The sequence below is a fragment of the Artemia franciscana genome, chromosome 11, assembly GCF_032884065.1.
Source record: "Artemia franciscana chromosome 11, ASM3288406v1, whole genome shotgun sequence".
NCBI lineage: Eukaryota > Metazoa > Arthropoda > Branchiopoda > Anostraca > Artemiidae > Artemia > Artemia franciscana.
Window position 1 is genome coordinate 26,905,593 of NC_088873.1, and position 27,870 is coordinate 26,933,462.

Sequence of the window (27,870 nt, forward strand, 5' to 3'; positions counted from 1 at the left end):
TAGAAACAATTGGGAAAATCTTTTCAAGATTTCCACTTTTTTGAAAAGATTTTCCCTATTGTTTCTACTTTGTGTCTGTTTGTCAAGCTAGCTCTTTAAAGTTCATGTCTGGAAAAAAATCTTTGTGTTTTTCATATAATTAGCTTCATTAGTCAGGTCACCCCAAATCCCTTTGAAACACAAACGTGGCTAGTTCATGATATAGCTAATGATGTCTCTATTTTGTAGGTATCCGTGGGGAGAAGAAGCAATTCAAAAAGCTCGAAGAGAAAATAAGCTTATATTCTTATCTGTAGGCTATTCAACATGTCACTGGTGCCATGTTATGGAGCGAGAGAGCTTTGAGAATGACAACATTGCGAAAATCATGAATGAGAATTTTATAAATATTAAAGTTGACAGAGAAGAAAGACCAGACGTAGACAAAATGTATATGTCATTTGTTACGGTAAGTATATAGACCTTGGTATCTATTACCTTGGTAAACAGAGTAGTGCTGTAAAGATTATGAATAGCTTCAAACTTACCTAAATTTTCTTGCTGATGCTCTTTTTTCATTTGTAACACTATGAGCTTGGTGCAATTGTCACAAACGATATTTAGGATCTTCACAGCACTCTGGGTAAATACAAAGCAGTAATACTCCCTACAGAATACTGCCAAATCTCCGAATCCAACCATGATATAGAAAATAAGTTATTATTAAAGGATGTTATTCGACTGTATAAATGCATTGAAATTAATATTACAAGAAGTAAGATAGATAAATCCTCTTGGCTGTGTTGGTCTGAAATGGTAGCGTAGCAAAATCTTTTGGACCTTGGGGTTTTTCAGAATAATTAAGATTGATTAGCCAAGAAATGGGAATGTTCAGTGGGCCCGGTTTCACAACACTATAGCTTGATTTGCTTCTAATCTGGAGGTTGTTGCTCAAAATGCTCCGAAGTAACATTTCTTGCCCAATAGGTCATTGAACTGAGGACTCATGTTCTCGCTAAAGTTGTTAGACCACTTGGCTGAGCAGAGTGAACTGAACACTTGAACATTCTAGACATTAAGATCAGATTTCATAGATTTTCGTTTTGTTAAAAGATCTTAGACTTACTAGTCTAGAAATATACTTGTTCTCTAGGCCCTGTTCCGCAGCACTTGAGCCTGATTTGCCTTTAAACTGGGTGTTGTTAAGGCTCTGCTCTTGTTAAAAGGCTCAACTTAGTTAAAATTGCTCCAGATTTAAATTTTCTGCCCTACTTGGCATTCAGAAGAGGACTGGCGATATTTTAATCAAATTTACTAGGTCACTGGCCCGAGCAGAGTGAACTTAGAGTCTTTAAAGAAAAAAAAGGTCTCAACAGTAAGATCAAAGTACTCAGATTATTGTTTTGTCAAATTATTTTAGATTGATTAGCCAAGAAATGGGCCTGTTCTGTGAGTTTGGTTCTATTTTTTTTTTAAGTATCTGTGCCTGATTTGCCTCTAATCTAGATGTTGTTTTACCACAGCTCCTATACTGTTGTTAAACAGATCAACCCAGTCAAAAGTGCTCAAAATTATGATTTTCTGCCCAATAGGACATTGAACAGATGACAGATGTTATTCTCACTAAAGTTTCTAGACTACTGGCTCGAGCCGAGTGAACTTAGAATTTGTGAAAAAAAAAACGGTCTGAAAAGTCAGGATGAGAGTTCTCAGATATTTGCTTTAGTCCAAAGGTATTAGATTGATCAGCCAAGAAGCGAGCCTGTTCTGTGAGCTTAGCTCCGCAGCACTTGAGCCAGCTTTCGCCTCTAATCTCGATGCTGTCATGCCAAAGCTCCAAATTCTGCTGCTGTTAATTTAAATTCTAGCTCAGCCAAATTCTAGGCAAATAACTTCCCCCTCCCACCCCCCAAATGATGTCGCTACTTTAATGTCTAAATAATCACTCAAATATGCAAAAGCAACAAATCGTTGATTTCTCTTATATTACTTTTCCCAAAAAATTCAAAGTAGAAAATGAAAATTATCAAAATACCTAATTTTCGGCAACATTTAGGGTACGATGATTTTTCCCTACTAGAGGCTTTTAAGGGTAGAATGGTATTATCCCCCCTATTTGCCAACTTCATGTTCATTTGTTTTTATGGTACTTGGTAAATACCAAGTGCCATATAGCGATCGCGCATTCTATCAGTCTTTTTGTCCCGGTTTTGCTAGTTTAAGCACTTCCAGATAAGCTAGGACACTGAAATTTAGCAGGCTTATCACGGACCAGACCAGATTAAATGCGAAATAGTCGTTTCCCCGTTTCGACCATCCGGAGGAGAGTGGGGGACGATTAATTCGGAAGAATTAGAAAACATGCGGTATTTTTAACTTACAAATGGGTGATCGGGTCTTAACGAACTTTGATATTTAGAAGGATATCGTGTCTCAGAGCTCTTATTTTAAATCCCGACCTGATCCAGTGACATTGGAGGGAGTTGGAGGGGGAACGTAAAATCTTGGAAAACGCTTAGAGTCGAGGGATTGGGATGAAACATGGTGGAAAAAATAAACACAAGTCCTAGATACGTGATTAACATAACCGGAACGGATTTGCTCTCTTTGGGGGATTTGGGGGGGCATTTTGGAAAAATTAGAAAAAATGAGGTATTTTTAACTTACGAATGAGTGGTCTGATCTTATTGAAATTTCATATTTAGAAGGACCTCGTAACTCAGATGTCTAATTTTAAATCCCGACCGGATTTAGTGTCATTGGGGGAATTGGGGGGGATCTTGGAAAACGCTTAGAGTGGAGAGATCAGGAGGAAACTTGGTGGGAAGAATAATCACAAGTCCTAGATACGTGATTGATATAACCGGACTGAATCCGCTCTTTTTGGGGGAGTTGGAGAGGATGCTAATTCGAAAAAAATCGAAACATTGAGGTATTTTTAACTTAAGAACGGGTGACCGTTCGTGAGGTATTTTTGAATTTGATATGTAGAAGGAATTCATGTCCTAGAGCTCTTATTTTGACTTTGGGGGGGGGAGAAGCCGGAGGGGGGAAACCGGAAATCTGGGAAGACGCTTGGAGTAGAGAGATTGGGAGGAAACTTGGTGGGTAGAATAAGCAAATGTTGGAGATACGTGATTGACGTAACCGGACTGGATCCACTCTCCTTGGGGTAGTTTGGGGGGTGATCCAGTGCTTTGTCGAGTTCGGTGCTTCTGGACGTGCAAGGGCGATGAAATTTGGTAGGCGTGTCAGGGACCTGCGCAAATTGACTTGATAAAATCGTTTTCCTCGATTTGACCCTCTGGGGGGGAGCTGAAGGGAGAGGAAAAATTAGAAAAATGTGGTATTTTTAACTTACGAGTGGGTGATCGGATCTTAATTATTTTTAGATCCGGAAACTTGGTGGGTAGAATAAGCAAATGTTGGAGATACGTGATTGACGTAACCGGACTGGATCCACTCTCCTTGGGGTAGTTTGGGGGGTGATCCAGTGCTTTGTCGAGTTCGGTGCTTCTGGACGTGCAAGGACGATGAAAATTGGTAGGCGTGTCAGGGACCTGCGCAAATTGACTTGATAAAATCGTTTTCCCCGATTTGGCCCTCTGGGGGGGGGCTGAAGGGAGAGGAAAAATTAGAAAAATGTGGTATTTTTAACTTACGAGTGGGTGATCGGATCTTAATTATTTTGATATTTAGAAGGAACTCAGAGCTCTTATTTTGAATCCTGACCGGCATTAAGCCTCTGATTTTCCTTTTAAATTAATCTATTGATTCTTAGAATTTTGCTAGAACTCATACCATATGAGCTCTTGCCTTTTGGCTCTTCCGACTTCTTCAGAAGTGCCATATGAGTTCTTAGCTCTTGTTCTGTTTATTTAATATTTTTGTATAAGAGGGCTATTTCATGATAGGTTTGGTTGATCCTCAATGTAATACCATGGCGAATGTTGACGTTTTGCTTCATTTAAACTTAGTATAAGAACTGTTTTAAGGTATTCATGGACACTAATAGCAGAAATGGCTATAGAAGCCGCAAATATAATACCAGGAACTATTTCAGCATAATATTTGTTTTATTCCAACGGATTAGGTTTTTAAACATCAGCAATAAGTCGGAACGACTTTTGAAGGTATGAAGCTCCTCCTCCAACCCAATCAATTCAAAGCTACCTTTTTTTCTTGCCATGAAGTTCCAGTTTTTAAATCCTTGCTCAGAACCGCCTTCCATCCAATTTGGAGGTTTTCGTTGGCCCCTAAATGAATGGCATAATAGTGCAATCTTTGGCAAGGTTGCCGGCGTTTACCCCCCCCCCTCCTCTCGTGAAAAATACCCCACTCCTCTTGTGAAAAATAAGGCTTTCCAAATTTGAGAATTTTATTTGAGTCTTGTTTTTTTATTTTCCATAGGGGGGAAGAATTTTGGTACTTGTGTATTATACGCCATTCCCTCAAGTTTATGCTGTTTAGAACAGGTGATAATATCTTAATGAATTCTAATTTGATATTTAGAAGGACCTCGTGTCTAATATTTCTTATTTTAATTCCTGGCAGGATTTGGTGAAATTGGGGGAGTTCGGGGGGGGGGAGAGGACCGGAAATCTTGGACAACGCTTAGAGTAGAGAGATCGGGATAAAACTTAGTGGGGAGAATAAGAACAAGTCCTAGATACGTGATTGACATTGCCGAACCGGATCAGCTCTCTTTGGGGGAGTTTGGGGGCGGCATAATTCTGTAATTCGGAAAAACTAGAAATAATTCGGTATTTCTAACTTACGAACGGTGATCGGATCTTAATGAAACTTGATATATTGAAAGACCTTATGTCTCAGATGCTCCATTTTTAATTCGGATTGGATCTGGGGACATGAGGGTAGATGGGGAAATGGAAATCTTGGATACCGGAAATCTTGGAAAACGCTTAGAGTGGAGAAATCGGGATAAAATTTCTAATTTTCTAAAATAAGGCAAATTTTCTCAGGCTCAGAACTTTTGATAGGTATAACTAAACTTGATGAAACTTACGTATTTAAAAGCATAAAAATACGATTTTTTTTATGTAACTATTGGTATCAAAATTCTGTTTTTCAGAGTTTCGATTGCTATTGAGCTGGGTCGCTCCTTACTACAGTTCGTTACCACAAACTGTTTGAAAATTCATTCACTCAAACAAACGAACCAACAGTTATACAGCTTGGAGAACTATGTCATTTGATCTCTGATTTTAATAATCGGATTCCTTGCGCAAACCCTTTGAAATAAGACACGTTTTGTTTTGTGAATGCGAAGGTGATTCAGGGTTTATTTCAGGGATGACTAAAGTATTGGCTTCTCTTTTGAGAAAACCGAAATGCGAGTAATTTATTCGTAAGTCCCGGTTGGTATTTATAATGTTGGTATTTATAAATCTCCTCAGCCCCTTTGTTGTGCTGGACAATACCTTTGTCATGTAAAATTAAACTAGCTTCGTTAAATAAAATAGTATGGTTCAGGTGGTCATAAATGCGTTCTGCAAGGGCAGAGTCAACCCTACGGATAAATTATATCAATATAGGCTTACGAATAGATTCTATCTATGTAGACTTAAGTGTATCGATTTGTCAACAAGTCGACTTGAAGGGAGGCCTGTGTGTGTATTTTTAATTCCTACTCTTGGCCCAGTTTTAAGTAGTAAATGTATCCCAGCTGAAGATTGCTGGGGTTGAATTCACTTTCAATTCTACCGGATAGTGACTGAAGTTAAATTTTTCTTGTATCATCATTTTTCGTTTTTTAGGCAATATCTGGTAGTGGTGGATGGCCCATGAGTGTATTTTTAACTCCTAATTTGGAACCAGTTTTTGGTGGGACCTATTTTCCACCAGACGAGCGATATTTTGGTCAACCCTCATTTCCGTCGGTGCTACAGCAAATCTCTAAACAAGTAAGTTCACATTCATTGTGTGATCAATTAGTTGCAGTAACTTTATTTACCTAATTGGAAATAAAAATCCTTGCTCTAGTAAACCCAGCAAGTTATAGTATAAATTCAGACCCTTGAACGACTTAATTTATATTCGTTTAGAATGGGGAAAGAAAGGCAGTCCTTGCACCTTTGGTGTGTTAATGCCTCTTCCGTGTTGTAGGAAAACATGATATCTGCCATTTATAAATTTGACCAAATTTCTGATTGAATTACTATTTAGTTTCCACGTCACAGTCGACGTCATAGGTTGGCAATGCAGCGTCATACATTAGTGGCTACTTGCAACATTTCAAATCACTTGTTTGTTTGTTTATCTTTTTTATATTTCTGCATAAGAAATAAAGTACCTTCTTTATATCTGCTTAAGTACTTGAGTTCTTTCAATAGCTACTGATTTCTGTTTTTGTTTGGTGTGCAACAAAAGTGACCTATAAACCATGGTTTGGGTGTGCTGAATATCAATCAGGTTTTTTTTTTCCAATCCCAATTATAAGCCGATTTCTGGCTTTTTCAAACATTTTACGAGTAGTCTGCTCCTTGTGCCCAGCGGCTTGCAACGACTCTTCATGGTTCCCTATTTTTGGCTTGTTGGACGAAAGTCCAGGGAGTATTTTGTTCTTGTTCTTCTGCATTCTTTTTTCCAGCTCTCTTTGGCTCTCGACATAGCTTTCGTAACTTGAAATGGCCTCTTTTTTACAGTCTTAATTGATGATGGGGAGAGTACTTTACTTTTTAAGAAAGTAGCCTGCCCAAGTCCTACTTGCTGTGACATTATTGAGAGAAAAAAAAGTACGAGCATGAGACTTGAACTCAAAAACTTGAAAGCATTAAATAAGTATAGCAATCTAATATTAGAATTTATATTCATTTTCAATGACCCTCTAGCCGGTTAGTGAAAGATTTGATATAGCGTCGATGGGTGTTTTCTACGAGTACATAACTTCAGATCCTTCTCCAGAACTTTCTCGTATTCTAACTTCCATTGTCCAACTGTCAAGACAGACACAAAGGCATACAGCTCGGCCCAATTATTTCAAGGTTGACACGTCAAGAACAGAGTACTTGAAAAGCAGCCTCGTTCGAAGTTGCATTTCGATATGAAACGATCTTCCTGGGGACTTAATCTCTAAAATGTTTTTCTGCGACTCCTTCAAAAGATAGTTGAACAGTCATTTTTAAGCCGAGCTGATTTAAAAGGAGGGATTTAAAAGACTAGTGGTAAATCTGATATTTAAACGTTCCCTGGCGCCGTGAATTTAAGAACAAAACAAGCTAAAAAAAATTTAACAATGTCCAGAAATAAGAAAAAAATGGTGCATTTTGAAGAAGTTTTTTTTTTTTTTTTAATGGTATGAAAATCCTATAAAACGCCTTTTGAATCACTGCAACCGATCTTCTTGGATAAAACTGCAACAAACTATTCATTTACTTATCATTATTTATATGGGATCATAGCATTATGATACATTCCTAACTAAAAAAAGGTGTTTGCTCTTAACATAGTTGTCAGATTTGTCAGCAAAAATAGTACCGTTGAGGAAATTTACTCTGCTATTGGAAACTCTGTAATAATTCCAAGATTCTTAGAAAACTTAACTTTGAGATATAGGTAGTAATATATACTGAAATTGAGGAAATTTATATCTTGAGAAAAGACTGTGGAGAAAAGGGGATTACAGTTCTCAGTTCTTCTCCAGGTTGTCTGTCGCTCCATGTTAATCAAGTCTTAGATAATTCATTCTATATTAGCAGTTACCATACCAGAGTGGATTTCACGCTCTCTCTCGGATTCGAATGGTTTGAATTCAAGCCACTTTGCGGTAGTGGCTATAAATTAGAAGTGCCCTGAACACGCAGTATTTTACAGACAGCCAAATTTTCAGAGCAGCTATTTGTAAGCATTCTTTCTTTACCACATGTTGAACTTTTCAGTGTTGCCTGGTGCCATCTCCTGTCGTTCCCAGAAGGACCAATTTCTGCTCGCCTTTGAATATTTTGAGTCACAACACCGTGTGTTTTTATGGCACTTGGTATTAACCAAGTGACATATCGCTATCGCAAATTCTGTCGGTCTGTCGGTCCCGGTTTTGCTACTTTAGGCACTTCCAGGTAAGCTAGGACGATGAAATTTGGCAGGCATATCAGGGACCGGACCAGTTTAAATTAGAAATAGTCGTTTACCCGATTTGACCATCGGGGGGGGGGGAGTTGGGGGCCCGTTAATTCGGAAAAAATAGAAAAATAGAAGTATTTTTAACTTACGAACGGTTCATCAGATCCTAATGAAATTTGATGTTTGGAAGGATATCGTGTCTCAGAGCTCTTATTTTAAATCCAGACCGGATCTAGTGATATTGGGGGGTTGGGAGGAGGATACCTCAAATCTTGGAAAACACTTAGAGTGGAGGGATCGGGATGAAACCTGGTGGAAAAAATAAGCACAAATCCTAGATATTTGATTCACATAACCGGAACGGATCCGCTCTCTTTGGATGGTTGGGGGAGGCTAATTATGAAAAATTAAAGAAAATGAGGTATTTTTAACTTACGAACGGGTGATCGGATCACAATGAAATTTGATATTTAGAAGGATATTGTGTCTTAGAGCTCTTATTTTGAATCCCGACCAGATCTGGTGACATTGGGGGGGGAGAGTTGGGAGTGGGAGACCTAAAACTTGGAAAACACTTAGAGTGGAGGGATCGGGATGAAACTTGGTAAGAAAAATAAGCACAAGTCCTAGATACATGATTGACATAACCGGAACGGATCCGCTCTCTTTGGAGTAGTTGGGGGGGGGGGGGTTAATTATGAAAAATTAGAAAAAATGAGGTATTTGTAACTTACGAAAGGGTGATAGGATATCAATGAAATTTGATACTTAGAAGGATATCGTGTCTCAGAGCTCTTATTTTAAATCCTCGACCGGATCTGGTTGCATTTGGGGGGGGGGGTGGAGTTGAGAGGGGGAAACCTAAAACTCGGAAAACACTTAGAGTGGAGGGATCGGATGAAACTTGGTGGGGGAAATAAGCACAAGTCCTAGATACATGATTGACATAACGGAACGATCCGCTCTCTTTGTGGTAGTTGGGGGGGGGGGGGGTTAATTCTGAAAAATTAGAATAAAATGAGGGTATTTTTAACTTACGAACGGGTTATCGGATCTCAATGAAATTTGATATTTAGAAGGATATCGTGTCTCAAAGATCTTATTTTAAGTCCCGGCCGGATCTGGTGACATTGGTGGGAGTTTGGGGTGGGGAACCTAAAATGATGGAAAACGCTTAGATTGGAGGGATCGGGATGAAACTTGGTGGGAAAAATAACCAAAAGTCTTAGATACGTGATTTACATAATTGGAAGTGTTCTGCTCTATTGGGGGGGGGGGGGGTTAATTCTGAAAAATTAGAAAAAAATGAGGTTTTTTTAACTTACGAAAGAGTGATCGGATCTTCATGAAACTTCATATTTAGAAGGACCTCGTAACTCAGACCTCTTATTTTAAATCTCAACCGCATCCATTGTAATTGGGGGGGGGGGGCAGTTGGGGGGGGGGGAACCGGAAATCTTAGAAAATACTTAAATCGGTGAGATCAGGATGAAACTGGATGGGAAGAATAATAACCTGTCTAAGATACGAGACTGACATAACCGGACCGCATCTGCTCTCTTTGGGGTAATTAGGGGAAGGGGGGGGGGTTAATTGTTAAAAACTAAAAAAAATCAGGTCTTTTTAACTTACGAATGGGTGATCGGATGTCAATGAAATTTGATATATAGAAGGATATCCTGTCTCATAGCTCTTATTTTAAATTCAGACCGGATCTGGTGACATTGGGGGAAGTTTGGGGCGGGGGAACCTAAAATGAAGGAAAACGCTTAGATTGGAGGAATCGGGATGAAACTGGGTGAGAAAAATAAGCAGAAGTCTTAGATACGTGATTTACATAATTGGAACGGATCCGCTCTATTGGGGGGGGGGGGTAATTCTGAAAAATTAGAAAAAATGACGTATGTTTAACTTACGAAGGAGTGACCGGATCTTCATGAAACTTCATATTTAGAAGGACCTCGTAACTCAGATCTCTTATTTTAAATCTCAACCGGATCCAGCGTAAAAGGGGGGGGGGCAGATGGGGGGTACCGGAAATCTTTGAAAATACTTAAAGCGGTGAGATCGGGATGAAACTGGATGGGAAGAATAAAAACCTGTCTAAGATACGTGACTGACATAACCGGACCGGATCTGCTCTCTCTGGGGTAGTTGGGGGGGGGGGGGGGGTAATTCTAAAAAACTAAAAAAATAGGTATTTAAAACTTACGAACGGGTGATCGAATTTCAATGAAATTTGATATTTACAAGGATATCGTATCTCAAAGCTCTTATTTTAAGTCGCGACCGGATCTGGTGATATTGGGGGGAGTTTGGGGTGGGAGAACCTAAAATGATGGGAAACGCTTAGATTGGAGGGATCGGGATGAAACTTGGTGGGAAAAATAAGCAGAAGTCTTAAATACGTGATCTACATAATTGGAACGGATTCGCTCTATTGGGGGGGGGGTAATTCGGAAAAATGAGGTATTTGTAACTTACGAACGGGTGATCAGATCTTAATGAAATTTGATATTAAGAAGGATCTTGTGCTTTAAAGCTCTTATTTTAAATTCCGACAAGATCCTGCGACATTGGGGGGAATTGGAGGGGGGGGACCGGAATTCTTGGAAAATGTGAAAATTCGTAACTCAGATCTCTTATTTTAAATCTCAACCGGATCCAGCGTAAAAGGGGGGGGGCAGATGGGGGGTACCAGAAATCTTTGAAAATACTTAAAGCGGTGAGATCGGGATGAAACTGGATGGGAAGAATAAAAACCTGTCTAAGATACGTGACTGACATAACCGGACCGGATCTGCTCTCTTTGGTGGAGTTGGGGGGGGGGGAAATTTTAAAAAATGATGTATTTGTAACTTACGAAAGGGTGACCAGATCTTAATGAAATTTGATATTTAGAAGGATCTTGTGCTTTAAACCTCTAATTTTAAATTCCGACCAGATCCTGTGACATTGGGGGGATTGGAGGGGGAAACTGGAATTCTGGGAAAACGTTAAAATTGGAGTATTTTTATCTTACGAATAGGTGATCGGATCTTAATGAAATTTTATATTTAGAAGGAATTCATATCTCAGAGCTCTTATTTCAAATCCTGACCAGATCTTTTGACATTTGGGGGAGTTGGAGGGGGAAATCTTGGAAAACACTTTGAGTGGAGGAATCGGGATGAAGCTTGGTGGATAGAATAAGCAAATGTCCTTGATACGTGATTGACGGTACCGTACTGGATTCGCTCTCTTTGGGGGAGTTGGGGGAGGGGTTCAGTGATTTGGCGAGTTTGGTGCTTCTCGACGTGCTAGGACGATGAAAATTGGTAGGCGTGTCAGGGAGCTGCAAAAATTGACATGATAAAGTCGTTTTCCCAGATTTGACCATCTGGGGGGCTAAAGCGAGAGGAAAAATTAGAAAAAATTAGGTATTTATAACATACGAGTGGGTGATCGGATCTGAATGAATTTTGATATTTAGATAGACATTGTGACTCAGAGGTCTTATTTTAAATTCTGACCGGCATTAAGCCTCTTATTTTCCTTTTAAATCAATCTATTGGCTCATAGAATTTTGTTAGAGCTCATACCATATGATCTCTTGGCTCTTAGCTCTTCATGCCTCGTCACAAGTGCCATATGAGCTCTTAGCTCTTGTTCTTTTTTCTCTTACCATGTGATTCTTACAATCGATACAGGGGGTAGTATTGATGTAAAGATAACCTTCTTTTAGCACATTTTTTTTTCGTTTCGTCAAAGTGTTATATGTCATTTCTTGAAGTTCCTTTGTTAATACAATCTTCAACCTCCATCATCAAAAATTAGCGAAAACAACGTTTGACTAAAATTTCTGCATAGCAGTCTATAAGGGCCTTTCCAAGAAAATTTAAGTTTTTGCTTGGAAGAAACTTGATTCCAGTTGTGAGACAGACGACTTCCATTCGATGACAATATTTTTTTTAAATAATTCCTGACACACAGTTATTGCCCTTCAGTAGGTTTGAGGGGAAAAAAGGAGACATATTGCTACCGATGCAAAAAAAATGATTTCTTGTTGTTCATGGTGGGGGACTTAATTCCCCCATTGCAGGTTTTCGATGATACTGATTCCAATGGTTAATTTTCGAGGGGTTTCATGTTTTTGCGAATCCGCCATAAATTTCTTTTCGAAATAGACTTTTACTTTGAAGATGAATTGAAATAATAGTTGTCATTCCTGAAACACTGTCAGATGAAAATTTTTCTCATTAGGCACAGTTTATGTCAAGATGCGTTTATTAACTTTTGTTAACTTTAAGCTGTTCTTCACTTTTTACGAGGCTGCATGGCTGCAGCTGTTGCTGCAGCCATGCAGCCTTAACTTAACGAGTGGAGATATTTTCCTCCATTTTTTGACAAGGAAAATCCGGAACAAATCAAAGCTATTGTGTTTCTTACAATATTGACACAGCTTCAAAGAGTTTGAATCTTTTCTTAACTCTTAATATAATTATTTTTAACATTTCAGTTAGCATAAACTGGAGTTTATGTTCATTCTTTATTATAATCTACTAGCTGTTGGGGTGGCGCTTCGTACCACCCCAACACCTAGTTGGCGGGGGCGCTTCGCACCCCCCAAACCCCCCGCGCTTAAGTTATTACGCGCAATATTAGTTACGCGCCATTGTAGTTGTATTTCTGTGTCCCACCTGTGAATATAGATATATATGTGTTTTTAACTACGTAAAACTTGCGAATATACAACATTCTTGGCTGTCCAATTGTCTGTGCATATACAAAGCCTTATATACTTATAATGACGTCGTATGCAAACGCTTTTTTTTACAAACAAACAAACGTGCATACATACAACTTATTTTTATATAGATAGATAGATAGATATATAGATACACATATACAATACAAATTAACTACGTAAAACTTGCGAATATACAACATTCTTCGCTGTCCCATTGTCAGTGCATATAAATAGATTGTCAGGTTTACCGACCCTCGAACATGCAACGTACAATTGTCCATGGGAAAAACAATCAGTATTAAGGTCTATACCACATTTTTCTAATGATTGCCCTTGAGCTTTGTTGATGGTGATTGCAAATGCTAATCGAATTGGGAATTGCAATCTTTTAAATTGAAAAGGCAGATCCGTTGGAATCACGGGAATGCGAGGAATAAGAACAACCTCACCCTCAAAAGGCCCTGTCAAGATTGTTGCCTCTATTACGTTTTCCATTGTTTTCTTTTACGGCAAGTCGCGTGCCATTGCAAAGCTTTGGTGGGTTGATATTTCGTAACAATATTATTGGTACGCCTAGTTTTAGTTGTAGCACGTGTGGTGGAAATCCTGGGAGATCCAGGGAATTTAAAAATTCAGATGGATAATTAACCGCCTCATTTGGTTCTAGAGCTGTGTCGACTGACTTGTAAAGGACTGCCTGGTCTCGAATCTTGGTCAAAACAATATTGTTGATTTCGTGGACGTCTTTATTCTTGGCTGCCAGAATCGCTCGTTCTTTTAGCAATTTATGATTTTCATAATTGGTAAGAATATTCGGAAATACTTTTTCAACCAATTCATTTTTGGACGTCACTAAATTACAGAATTCAGCAGGCAGTTGTATACGTCCTGAAATTGAGTCTACTGGGAGCTTTCCGTTTCCAATTGCCAGCAATTGATCTGAAAATGTTTGACCAGAGTCATCATTTTGCAATCGGACACGCATATTTGTAGTTAATTTTAATGTCTTTACGTGTGACCATAAATTAGAATTTTTTCAGGCAAGCATTCATTTCGTCTGCAGGGGTTGATCTAGGTATTATAGGTAATGTTTGCCTGAAATCTCCCGCAAGCAATATTAATATGCTGCCAAAGGGTTTCGAATTCCCTCGCAAATCTCTCAACGATTGATCCAGAGCCTCGAGCGATTTTTTGTGTGCCATTGTGCACTCGTCCCAAATAATAAGTTTGCATTGCTGCAATACTTTACCCATCCCGGATGATTTGGAAATATTGCACGTGGGAGTTTCTGTAGAATGAAAATTCAGAAGCAATTTCAAAGCGGAATGAGCAGTTCTTCCACCAGGCAGCAACGTTGTGGCTATTCCGGACGACGCAATTGCCAACGCTATGTCATTTTTTGATCGAATTGATGCCAGAATCAATCTTATCACAAATGTTTTACCAGTACCTCCTGGCGCATCCAAAATGAAGATTTCTCCAACGTTGTTATCGACACAATGCAATATCTTATCATAAATGTCCTTTTGCTCAGACGTTAACTTAGAAATGTTATTTTGTAAATACAACAATAGATCACTCGTGCTGTAACTTTGTTCACGATCCAATTCTACACATGTTGACGCAGCAGCGTTACGATTAGGTGAAGGCATTCCCAAACCCTGAAGAGGTTTGTTTGTCATACATACGCACAAATCTTCAATAATAACTAAAGTGTAGTTATAAATTTCTGATGTAAAATCAAAAGTCATATCTGACGTCTCTAGCCGTTTTCGATGGAGTATTTCCTCAGCCATTTCCGATTTATATTTTTCCCATAACTCTATAGGAGCTGAAGGAGAGCAAGTTGTTTGTATGATTCCAAACAATGGACGAATTTGACTTGGAGTTGACGTTTCGCACGCGTCATTGATGCAGTTATCCCAGTGTTGGTCATTCTCCAATAAATTCAGAGCTTGGCATGCACTACGGTAAGTGTCATGTATAATACCGTTTACAGTACTCAAATACTCAAAGGACGTCGGACCGGGTACATTCACCAAATGCAGGCGGAGAAAGAAGCATTCATATTGATTGGGGTGAATGGTGTAGAGTCTTCCTATCGTGGTATCTTTGAAGATGGTAGGTTAGCCCTCCACTGACTTACCCTGTTTTCGACGTTCAAATACTTTATTTTTAGCATTCCACGTGTAATACGAAGGCACTTCGGTATACAGCAGTTTTTTTGCAAAAGAATCATTTTGACATAACGAAAAGAAAGCAGTTAACGTTGTATCCGGTGGATTTAGGGCTCTTTGTCGCACGTTGGATTCCGAAAAATAAACACTTTGTCCATTCTGTAAATGTACTGCTAAGTGAACAACAGCTGGACTTCATTCATGTATCGGAAATGAAAGAATTTGCCAAACAGCTTCATTACTGCTAATGTATCTTCCAGCCTGATATTGTACAATTTCGTCGATATCACCGATTTCGGACTGCAAGCCAAAAACTGCCACTTGGTGACGTATTTACATATGTATTTGATTGCCTTTACGGAGTTACAGTATTCAACGTTTATGTGTGCATTAAATGTTTTTGACAATAAAGGTGAATATGGAACAACCCACTGATTATCTACTTCGATGGTGGTACCGTTATGCTTCTTTATTATTGCTGTTTTACCGCCATCTTCAGTAGATCTTCTTCTATATTGTGGGTAACCATCATTGCCAGTAGTTGTGTTGGGTACTAAAAGTCGAGGATATTACTTTGTGCACCTTCCTTTGGCCAGGCATGGGGATTTTTCATTCAGTGCACCGCAAGGTCCATGTATCATATTTTTTACAACAATATCAGGAATTTCAGCGGAAATCACATCGTCAATTTCATTAGAAGTAATTTTATCATGTAGCCAGATTAAAATATGTGTGTGTGGCAATCCTCGTTTTTGCCATTCCACTGAGTACATCGAGCATCGCACTGACCCAAACACTTTAAGTTTTACTATGTAGTTTATCAGTGATTTCAACTTTTGCCGGAAGACACGGGCCGTAATGTCATGTCTATGAACCGCCGATTGTCCTTGAAGTAAAAGCTGCCGTATCTCGTCCCAAGATCGATTACATGTAAATTTAATAAATAAATCTGGACGACCATAGAGACGAACATACGCAATAGCATCTTGAGCATATTCATGCATATGACGGGGACTGCCAGCATGTGACGAAGGTAAAATCGTTATTCTTCCAACGTTTGTGGTATTACCGTCATTTACAACTGCATCTCGCAAATGAATGTATTGTTCGGAGCGGAGCTTGGTCTGATTCAGACGGATAAATAGCAAACGTTCTGATTCAATTTTTGAATACATATCAACAATGTATTGGTGAAACAATTGACGGCATTTTAAAATATAATTGTCTTCATCCTGCCGAATCATTAGTCTATAGGAATAATAATGCATTGCGCTGCATTTCTTATCCGTTTGTTTGTTAGTGGATGGATCTTGAAATTTATTATTAAAGTGATAGCCGTCGGCTCCATCCCAAAAAATGATAGGATATTGTAGGGCATCGTAGCATCGATGAGTTTCAGCAATTCTTACCAACTGAGCGTTTTGCTTATGAAGAATAATATCTCGAGGTAAAAACTGATCACCGACCATAACGATTGCCACTTCGTCGATAGTTGGAGCATTGTATCTACGCACATGTTGGCCAGTAGGCCTTTTGTCAGCGGAAATAACAATTTTATGCGTATCAGTAGGCATCAAACAGATGGCTGTTTTGAACAGACGCACTAAATTATTATTTTCGTGGAAAAGATGTTGCAATTGGGAAACAATAGTCCTGCCAACGTCGGGAGAAATTTCGCAACGTGCATTCAATTCAGAATGTCTATCACTGATGAAGTACAGTTGTAAAAATTTATGATTCTCGCCTGAGAATGATAGAAGGGACCCTGCTCTATGATGAATTTGCCTTTTTCCTTTGAAAGTAGGCATAAATTGATCTTGATTTTCGATTTGGGCACCAAACGACGTCATTTGGAAACTTGAGTTATATTTTCTGATGTTTGACAAAAAACGCTTAGATTCTGACGTAGTTCCAGTAAGCAAAGTCTTCAATGGCTCTGGTGGTGCAGCCAGTTGAGGAAGTTTAACTTTTCCTGAGGCGCAACACATTCCCATTGTTTCACCATTAAATTTCAAGGCCTTGCAATAGGGACAATTTTTAGACATAGTCCCGATTTGAACACATCTACTCAAGCTATAATAATCGACTGGACTGTACCTGAATGCCAGGCGAAAATTTTCAGGTTGCTCTTGTGATTCCTCAGCACGTTTTCTTTTGGTGATTTCTCTTTGAGACGCAAGCCTGTTTTCACGCTGTTGTTGTGATTCCTCGGCACGCTTTCTTTTCATACTTTTCCTATTAGCCGCAAGCCTGTTTTCACGTTGTTGTTGTGATTCCTCGGCACGCTTTCTTTTCATACTTTCTCTATTAGCCTGTGATTCCTCGGCACGCTTTCTTTTCATACTTTCTCTATTAGCCGCAAGCCTGTTTTTACGCTGTAAAAATTTTTCTTTTGAAGGCCTTCTTATATACTTATAATGACGTCATATACAAAACCTTTGACGTCATAACAAACATGATGTGAGTCGACAAACAACTTCATGACGGCATAGTGCTCAATCCTTATAATGACGTCAGTCGACAAACATGCATGACATCAGTCAACACACAACACACAAACAACTTATTTTATACGAGCTGTTTATGCTTTATGCTTATACGAGCTGAACCTAGTTGGTGGGGACGTATAATTGTCCATGGGAAAAACAATCCGTTTTCAGATCTATACCTCATGATTCTAAACTAACTTCATGACGCCAGTCGACACAGAAACATGACGTCACCTGATCCACAGACAGACAACTTATTTTTATATATATAGATAGATATAATTCTAAAATTGTCAGGTAATTTTCTATTTTGAAATAAAAATTAAAAATTATTGCTCAGACAACATAATTATTTTTGATATTTACATAACAGCTTTAGTGGTTCTGGACTGAAAACTAAATATGCTAATCAAATTGGGAATTGCAATCTTTTAGGTTGAAAAGGCAGATCCATTGGACTCATGAGAATGCGTGGAATAAGAAAAGCCTCACCCTCAAAAGGCCCTGTCAAGATTGTTGCCTCTATTACGTTATAACAGACATAACACGTCATTTGTGTCCCGGTGTCCCGGTCTGTAGTTTCGTTAGTCGACAAACATGACGTGAGACGACAAACAACTTCAAGACGACATAGAGCTCAATCCTTATAATGACGTCAGTCGACAAACATGACGTCAGTCGACACACAAACATGACGTCAGTCGACAGACAGACAAACAACTTATTTTTATATATATATAGATAGATAGATAAGATATATATATATATATATATATATATATACACTAGCTGTTGGGGTGGCGCTTCGCGCCACCCCAACACCTAGTTGGTTGGGTGCTTCGCGCCCCTCTCCAAGCCCCCCCGCGCGCGTAAGTCGTTACGCGCCATATTAGTTACGCGCCATTGTAGTTGTGTCCCTGTGTCCCACCTGTGAATAGAGATAGATATAAATATATGTTTTTAACTACGTAAAACATGCGAATATACAACATTCTTCGCTGTCCCATTGTCTGTGCATATAAATAGATTGTCAGGTTTACTGACTCTTGAACATGCAACATATAATTGTCCATGGGAAAAACAATCCGTATTCAGATCTATACCTCATTATTCTAATGATGTGTCCCTGTGTCCCGGTCGTCATTTATATTCCCTGTGTCCCGGTCGTCATTTGTGTCCCGGTGTCCCAGTTTGTAATTTCTCTTTGAGTGTCCCGGTCGTCATTTGTGTCCCGGTGTCCCGGTCTGTAATTTCTATTCGAACAATCCCTGTGTCCCGGTCGTCATTTATATTCCCTGCCTGTTATCCCGCCTGTGCCCCCGGTGTCCCCGTTGTAGTTGTGTCCCTGTGTCCCGGTCGTCATTTATATTCCCTGTGTCCCGGTCGTGATTTGTGTCCGGGTGTTCCAGTCTGTAATTTCTCTTTGAGGTTCCCGGTCGTCACTTATATTCCCTCTGTCTCGGTCGTCATGTGTGTCCCGGTCTGTAATTTCTCTTTGAGTGTTTTTTCTTTTTTGTTTTTTTTTAGTTTTTTACCTTTTTTCTTTTTTCAGTTTTCTTTTTCTTCTTTATTTTTCAGCGTCACTATGAAGTACATATCGACGAACCTTTGTTTTTTTAACTTAAATCTGGTAGGCATTGATGACCTTATCCAAGTCAAAATCCCAAACCCAATCATCATCGCTATCATTTTCAGTTTTGATATGTTTTGACTCTCGCTGTCCAGGTGGATTTTCATCTAACTGCGCGGTTTTGCGTTCTTTAGCCGCAAGCCTGTTTTCTTGCTGTTCTTGTGATTCCTCGGAACGCTTTCTTTTCTTACTTTCTCTATCAGCAGCAAGTTTTTTGGCATAAACTCTTTGAGCAGCTTCCTCGGCTGTTGCCATTGTAGGTTCTTCAGTCATTTTACAATTAAACATTTTTCCGTGAACAAATGTCTTAAATACCGTTAATGACGTCACCGTCAAAGCAAAAATGACGACAACTAATTTCATGACGTCAGCCGACACAGAAACATGACGTCACCTGATCCACAGATCCACAGACAGACAACTTATTTTTATATATATAGATATATATATATCTATATTCACAGGTGGGACACAGGGACACAACTACAATGGCGCGTAACTAATATGGCGCGTAACGACTTACGCGCGTGGGGGGGCTTGGTTCGCGCCACCCCCAACAGCTAGTATATATATAGATAGATAGATAGATTAGGCTGCTTGCTACCGCTGCAGCCCGGACAAATTGAATAGTAAAACACGAATTTCTGGAAATCAAGCAGCTAAGTAAGTCAAATATTACTCCATACCCTAGAAAAGCTTACCAACGATAATACTGCCACTAAAGCTAAGGATACTACTATTAATGAATATTTCAGTGACTATGTGTTAAGGTTCGTTCTTTATTATAAGTTCTAATAAAACTATGACGACATTCATTATTTAGTATATGAAAATGCAGTTCTTTGTAAAATATTGTTTTTGTTTTAAATATTTTTTTAATTACAAAAGCACTTAGAAGTGACAAACTCCTGATCTTTTAATAACATAATCTACTTCAGTGCTATAGAAAAATCCAGTTTTTCGTAAAAAATTGATTATATTTTAAAACTATTTTTTTTAATTACAAAAGATTTTTAACCCCATCAATTTCATTTAAAATGAGCCATTAAACAGTTTTTTACGATGTCCCAGTGCCAAGCTATCTGAGGTGGAAGAGAAAAAAGAAAAAAAATGCTGTGTATGCAGAATATCGTGGTTTCAGCCTCTTTTCTTGATTTTCAAGCCAATATATGTTTCCCTTGCTATTCAAGCAGGACGGTAAGTTTTCTATACAGGGATATCGGGCAAGGTGGTTCTAATAGGGTACTTTTTGTTTTGATCTGATTCTATTTTCAGGAGTTATGGGTTATTATATTTTATAGTATTGGGTGTGATCGTCTCTTAATAGGTTGTTATCTACTACTGCAACCCGGATAGCTACCGCTTTAACCTAGATTAATATAATTACTTGACTCTGATACTTTCCTCTTCTATACATCTTTCGTTCACTTGGAACCATTTCTTGTCGATGTTTAAAATCGTTCCCATAAAATCACGTATCGAGTATTTAGAACCTAGCAAAAAACAAAAATAATTTTACAATTTTTAGGTATTTTCTAGTTTTAACTAAAAAATTAACTCTAGTGCTCAGACACCAAAAAAATTTTTGCAGTTTACATAATAACTTTAGCTATACAGAACTGAGAACTAAAATGAAATAAAATTATCTTGTCAAAATATAAACGTGTATAAACATTGTTTTCAAAAACTTAACCGTCCAAAACTTAAGCAGCTGTAACCCAGTAGAAAAACTTCAACAATCTTATCTAAAATCTACTGCAAATTCACATTAGAAGTAATAGCCCACTGCAGCAAAACCTTCAGAGCTAGAGAAAAAGCGCAAACTTCGTTATAAGAATGCTTTTCCAATTCTTGATGCACACTAAGCCCCGTGGCATAATCTCCAGCCTTTATATGATCAACCAGTTTTTGAAGATTACCGATTGCGAGTGGTGAAAGCCCTGCTATCCTCAATTTCTCGTAAAGCATCTGCATCTTCTTGGCCACTTCGTCCAACTTTCTTTTCATTGTGGGTGCGGTTGCAGTAGTCGTTGAACAAATAATTTCTCTTAGTCTTTCCAAAGTGTCATAAATGACAAGATGTTCAGCTGGCAGCGACGAAGCTTCAGCGCCATAGTCGGACTCCATTTGAATATCAGTCATTCATTGATTGTAAGAAGCCTGGTGCTGTTGAGGCATAGCTTCGTATTGATTCTGACGTTGAGTCGAGAAGTTAGTCATCATCTGTGTTTGCTGGGAAGAAAAGTTTGGATTCATCTGGTTTTTTGGAACTTGGGTCATTACACTCTGCTGAGTATCCGACATTATGGGTTGTCTTTGTGAAGAAGGTACTAACTGGGGTTGCAAATTCACTTGCTCTGGCACTGGCAGCGGTGTTGGATTAGACGTTGGAAACCGCTGTAAAGGAGCAGGAGCATGGCGCAAGAGCTGAGGGGTAGTAGGAATATATCCTTGCTGCAACTGCATATCTAACTGAGAAGCAGGAAGTGGCGTTGAATTCATTCCTTGGAGTTGCGGTGGAGGAACAGCGTAGCGCGGGGGGTTCGGAAGAGTAAGATTATACCCTTGTTGCGACTGCAAGTTTAGCTGAGAGGCAGGAGGTGATGTTGGATTCATTCTTTGGAATTGTTGTGTAGGAGCAGGAGGTGATGTTGTCACTCGTTGGAATCCCCTTGGCTTGTTCAGCACTTGGGAAGGCTTGGGGCTATACATTTCCTGTGAATATGAATTTAACTGAGGGGCTGGTGAATAACCGTCTGAGTTGAAGCCAATATTACCGCGAGTGGGGTTCGCTTGTATTGATTCCATTGGCTGTACTGATCCCACTGGCTGATAAAAGCTAGACTGTGGCTTATAAGTAGCCGTCTGTCCATATAACTGCTGCATCCCCTGTCCACTAGAAGGCGGTCTTTTATGTTTAATGCTTCGTATACTGAAACTAACTGACTTAGGGGGGTCGTACCGACCAGCTGTCTCTTTTCTCACTAAAGTGCTGCCTAGGGGCTGAGCACCTGGGGTTGTTAATGCCTGTGGCATCATTGGGACAGGTGCAGTTGGTTGAAACACTAATTTATCGGACATAAAAGCCGTCGCAGCTGCAGTAGCAGGCAAAAAGGTATTGGATATAGAAGTTCCAAATGTTGCCTGTTGCACGGCTTGGATAAACGGTGCTTGCTGAGAAGCAATTGACGGATTCGATAGACGCTGATTTCCATCAGAACAGGGTTGAGCAGAAGCAACTTGCTGTGGAGGGAATGACGTAATAGGCGTCGCATTAGCGATACGTTGTTGTCCATAAGTAGGGGGCTGTGGGGTGAATTTATTTTGAGGAGCAAATTGGGCTGCAGGCGCTATCTTCTGTCCATAAACAGAGGGCTTCGATACCGCAGGTTCGGCCTGTGTGGCTCCAACTCGTTTGGCAGTAGTTTTGATTGGCTGCCGCTGCCCAGTGGCAAATTCAAGCCTACTTCTCAATTCCGGTACATCATTTTCTCCAACGTATCCAAGAAACATTAAAGCAAGTTCTAATTGGCCTTCAGAGGCAAGAACACTAGAAAACTCAGTAATTTTGGCTGCTGCGTTTGCTGGAAGACTCTCTTCATTTCTAAAACGCATCTTTAATGCTGCTCGGATGATCATTATTTGCTCGGTAATTTCCTGCAAAACTATGATGTCAGACTTCTTGTTTTGATTACTTAATTGTACAAGGGATCCAATGTCTCCAGCCAGAATATAACAGAGAGAGGCATCCGCACTTCTACCACTTTCTGCTTCAAGACGTTGCCCAAGAGTTTTACAAACAGTTGCGACCAGTTGCGGCGCAGCAAACATAACAGCGCAAGTTGCAACCTCTTTCCAGGATGACAAATCACAGTTTTGAGCTATATTATCCCATTGACCAAGTACAACGGCAGAGATCACCTGAGAGACCCCAGTGGCAGATTTTGCATACTTTTGTTGAGTTTCCAGCAACAATTCTTCTCCGCCTAAGGTCGCCAAATTTAAGGCATCTGTCCATTTTCCTCCTTTGATACAAAGATTTACAACTCCTTTTACGTATCCAGTTATTAAAGATTGGTTAATCAGGCCGTCGATACTATCATCTATGTGAATACTGATAGACTTAGTTAGAGCATCTTCCTCTGGTGAAGAAGTAACATCCGGTTGAAGGTTCACTGCGTCTGGATTCTGCTGGTTCACTAACGTTTCAAAAACGCCTACGTCATTGAGATTTTCCTCTAGCCTGAGTCCGTTGACTTGTGTACTTAATGGTCTAACACCGTCAACATTCATTCCCAGAAAAGCATCAACCTTATTAGAGACATCTTCGTTGTTATACCCAAGAACTTGTATTTGGTCTAATCGGGGGTCTTCAACAAAATAAGAGTGAATAGCTCTCCACATATTTGCTTCTGTATCAGCCTGACTACTTTCAACCCTCATATGACAGTAAGGTAATAGATTGCCAGAAGCAAACGCTTCAGCAAATATGATTGACCTTGAAACCAGGGCCCTGTCACCAGTAACTTGCTCGATGGCAATCCTCCGCGTAGCCATCCCACCCTGGACTGATTCTTCAGAGGTGAGAAGCTTCCCTCCAACCCCAAATGAAGGCCTGCAAGGAGAGTACATCCATCTAGGTGGCCAGAATGGAGGAGTTGACTGAATTAGGTGAACCTGTTGAAGTTCTTGACCGGGCAAATTTTCTTCACCAGAAAAATATCCTGCCATGGGAGAAACATGCATGTTATCCTTTCCTACAACAAAAGTGCCGCCCATAATAGAATGAATATCTATCGTTGCATTAAAGGAAGGTACGGCAATTAATGCTGGGTTTCTGGGACAGAAATCAACATCAAAAGGTTCAACTGTACCAGCCACTTCACCGCTCGAAGTTGACATGGCTGGATTCCAAAGGAGAATTCTTTTGTCCTTAGCGCAGCTAGCTAAAATGCTGGAGTCACTACTGCACCAGCTAACAGACAAAACACCGCTGGTATGTCCCTCCAAGGAACAGAGAGGGGATACAGTTTTTCGAACATCCCATATTTGAATCACTGGCATATGATCATCCTCAGAAGCGATTGCAATTTGGGTGCCAGCTTCAGGGTTCCATGCAATACTTCTATACTGGATCCTTGTAGATTCCGATATCGTCTGGATCACTTTCATAGAACGCACATCCGCAATAAGGACTTTTGACGAAAAAGCCGATGCAAGAATCATATCACATTTCATATTCCATGCCAGATCCTTAACACCACCAGTAATTTGTGGAATTAACTGCGAATGGTCATTGGGCTTTTCTAAATCCCATAAAAATACTCCCGAGTCAGAAGATCCACTAGCCAAAAGGTTTGACTGGAAATGACTAAATCCTAAAGCTGATATTTTTCCCGAATCATCCTGGGAGACTTGGAGAGCTTGTGTACGACCTTGTAGAATATCGGAGGCAGAATATAATTCAAGCAGGCCATTTTCAGATCCTGCTGCAATGACCCCAAGAGCACCGCCATGCTGTCCCCATGTTATTTTTTCATACCTGTGATTTGATTTTACTGTGGCTATGGACTGCAATGATATATTCTTGGATACCAGATCTAACTCAAATACTTCAATAGCACTAGAACCGTTTGCCTCAAGCTCAACGTATTGTGCAGCAGTGCCACAAACCAGATAAATGGGACTGATGTCAGAAGGTGACCAAGCCACGTTTGCTGTCCTATTTATTTCCCTGATTTTCATGTTTTATCTGCTTAATAAATATAATTAGGCTAATTTAGATATGAAGTGATTTTATATTTCGCTTTGAAACTAATTTTAAAATTTTCAGGTATTTGTCAAGTTTTAATTAAAAAAATTAAGACTATTGCTCAGACACCATAAATATTTTTGCAGTTTACATAATAACTTCAGCAGTCCTGAACTGAGAACTCAAATAAAAAAAATGCGGAAATAAAGCACAACGTCATAGAGATAAGCACTTTAGGAGTCGAGCGAAAAACGTTTGGTTCCTGGAGAAAAGCAGATGTTAATAATATTTGCTACTAGCTGTATACCAACACTATATTCCTCTTTCATGTGGGATTTCATTGAGCCCATGTTCGCCGCTTAAAGCACGAATCCTTACAGCCGTCAATGGTTAGACCAACCATATAGTCATTTTCCTTTGGGGTTCCCATCCAGCCCATGTCCACTGTAGAGCATTCAAGCTTCTCTCTCGCTCTCTCTCTCTCTCTCTTTCGCTAATAAATATCAGACAGTCAGACAGTCATCCCATCTAGCTTATGCCCACCGCTTAGAGTACGGATGCTTAAAGCCGTTGAATGGTTAGACTGTTTCCTTAGCGGCAATCAATTGCTAAACATATACCAACAATGTAGTCCTTTCTTTTGCCCATGTTCACCGCTTGAGGCACGGATGCCTTCAAGCCGAGGCTAGTTAGACCCGTTGCTCTAGCGGTAAGCCATTGCTATAGGCACATACCAACACCATATTCCTCTTTCATAGGGTATTTCATTGAGCCTATGTTTGCCGCTTAAAGTACGAATCCTTAAAGCCGTTTAATTTTCTTCAGTTTTGCAGCTTTTTTAGTTTTTTTAGCTTTTTTTTTCCTTTTAGTTTTTTACCTTTTTATGGCACTTGGTATTAACCAAGTGACATATAGCAATCGCAAATTATGTCGTTCAATGTTTATTCTAACATTGACAGCTGGAAAAATCTTCACGTGCCAAGCATGCTAAAGCTCAACAATTTATAATAAACCTCAATATTTAAGTATCTGTTTTAAGGTTTTCGAATTACTTTAATCTATTTCAAAATATTTTGAAATATTTATGCAATTCCCAGTTTTTACATTTTTAGTTTCAGTTTTCTTTTTCTTCTTTATTTTTCAGACGTAAATACATATCGCCGAACCTTTGTTTTTTTAACTAAAATCTGGTAGGCATTGATAACCTTATCCAAGTCAAAATCCCAAACCCAATCATCATCGCTATCATTTTCAGTTTTGATACGTTTTGACTCTCGCTGTCCAGGTTGATCTTCATCTAATTGCGTGGTTTTGCATTCTTTAGCCGCAAGCCTTTTGGCATTAGCTCTTTGAGCAGCTTCCTCGGCTGTTCCTTCTGTTGTAGGATTTGGTAACATTCTATCTTTTTCAATGTTTTTCAATTTGTCAATTTTCATTCTAACATTGACAGTTAAAAAAATCTTCACGTGCCAAGCTTGATAAAGCTCAACAATTTATAATAAACCTCAAGTTTTAAGTATCTTTTTTAAGGTTTTCAAATTACATTAATCTATTGTCAAAATATTTCGAAATATTTATGCAATACCCAGTTTTTACATTTAAACCCTCAACACAAAAATACATACAACTTATTTTTATATATAGATAAGATATAATCTGGCGTAACAGACATAGTGTAACAGACATAACAGACAGACAATTTATTTTTATATATATATAGACTACAGAGCTATAGAAAAATGCAGTATTTCGTTTCAAAAATGGTTTTGTTTTAACGTTTTTAAATACATCAATTTCCTTTCAAATGAGCCATTAAAAAGCTCTCTATATTTTCCAGTGCCGGGCTGGCTGAGGCAAAAAAAAAACGGGAAAAAGGATGCCGTCGATGCAGAATATCGTGGTTTCTGCCACTTTTCTTGATTTTAAAACCAATATATTTTCCTTGTTGTTCAGGCCAAGGGACAGGTTGTTTCCTATATAGGGTTATTGGACAAGCCGGTTCTAATAGTGTACTTCTTTTCTTGACCTGACTCTAGTTTTAGGAGCTACCGCTAGCTATCTCTGCAACCCAGATAACATTAATTTGATGGACATAAGGCGAAATATCTTCTACGTCTGGCACCGTTCAGCGATCAATGGAATTCATATTCATGCCATAGAACCCCCTTAAAAAGATATATGTAAAGAGGCTCTACCCCGCCTCATAACTCCACCCTTTCCGCACATTATTATCTATGTAATCTCCGCGACAAAAAAACGCCGTTTTTTGTGCCTTATTATACTAACCCGGCACATCTTGACAATCCAATGGTCCGCTAAGGGTATAGAGATAAAAAAATGGAGACAACGATACTGACGTTTATTTTCGTTTTAGAGAGTGGGGCTATAAACCTTCAATCAGGGGTTTCGAAAAAAGTTAAAAAAAAAAGAATTCAAGGCTATAAAGTAATATTGAGCTGAAAGTGAACAACAGTTACACTCCTGGATATTTATACTAAAGTTTGACTGCTTATCCCAAATTTTTCAAAAACGACTCTTGAAACACAAGGGCCGTGTAATTAGAATAGAAAGCTTTTTTAAAAGCAGTAAAAACTTCAGCTTGAAGAGCAAAATTTTGAGGAGGTTGACAACTCCTTCATATACGAAATAATTTCTGTTCATTTCGAGTGTTGATGTTACTTCTTAGTTTTAGTTAAAACGCCTTTTTTTGTACTTATGTGTTGTAGCACCTATGCTAAGTTCTTCATCCATTGACGCACTGGAGAGCCGGTTTCCTCGTTTGGTTCTTTCAGCTTAACTTGAGGCAAACAAAGTCAAGTGACAGAATAGATGGGAATTATATAATTTGGGCTATATATTTGCACATTAGGGGTGGGGGGGATTAAAGTATTTGGACAGTGTGAAGTTAGAAAACAAGTCTTACTTCATAATATGCAGAATAATTGTACCTAATACATTGTGCATGCAGACCCGTTATACTTTACCCCACCCTCCTAATGTGCCAATATATAGCCCGAATTTATTTCTAAAGTATT

The 27,870-nt window shown here is 39.1% G+C and overlaps 2 protein-coding genes across 6 annotated transcripts in view; one reads left to right on the forward strand and one right to left on the reverse strand.

Annotated features, from left to right (window-relative positions):
- LOC136033027 (spermatogenesis-associated protein 20-like) overlaps positions 1-27,870 on the forward strand; it is a 78,910-nt gene that overhangs the window by 18,539 nt on the left and 32,501 nt on the right. For all 5 annotated transcript variants that reach the window (XM_065713580.1, XM_065713578.1, XM_065713582.1 and 2 more), the window contains exons 3-4: positions 229-448; positions 5,757-5,903. In XM_065713580.1, the coding sequence (XP_065569652.1) occupies positions 229-448; positions 5,757-5,903 (367 nt within the window). The remainder of the gene's footprint in view (positions 1-228; positions 449-5,756; positions 5,904-27,870) is intronic.
- On the reverse strand, positions 18,766-26,468 carry LOC136033030 (protein transport protein Sec31A-like). Its single transcript, XM_065713588.1, is given in 1 exon segment — positions 18,766-26,468. A coding segment is annotated over 1 exon segment (3,993 nt). The 5' UTR covers positions 24,829-26,468; the 3' UTR covers positions 18,766-20,835.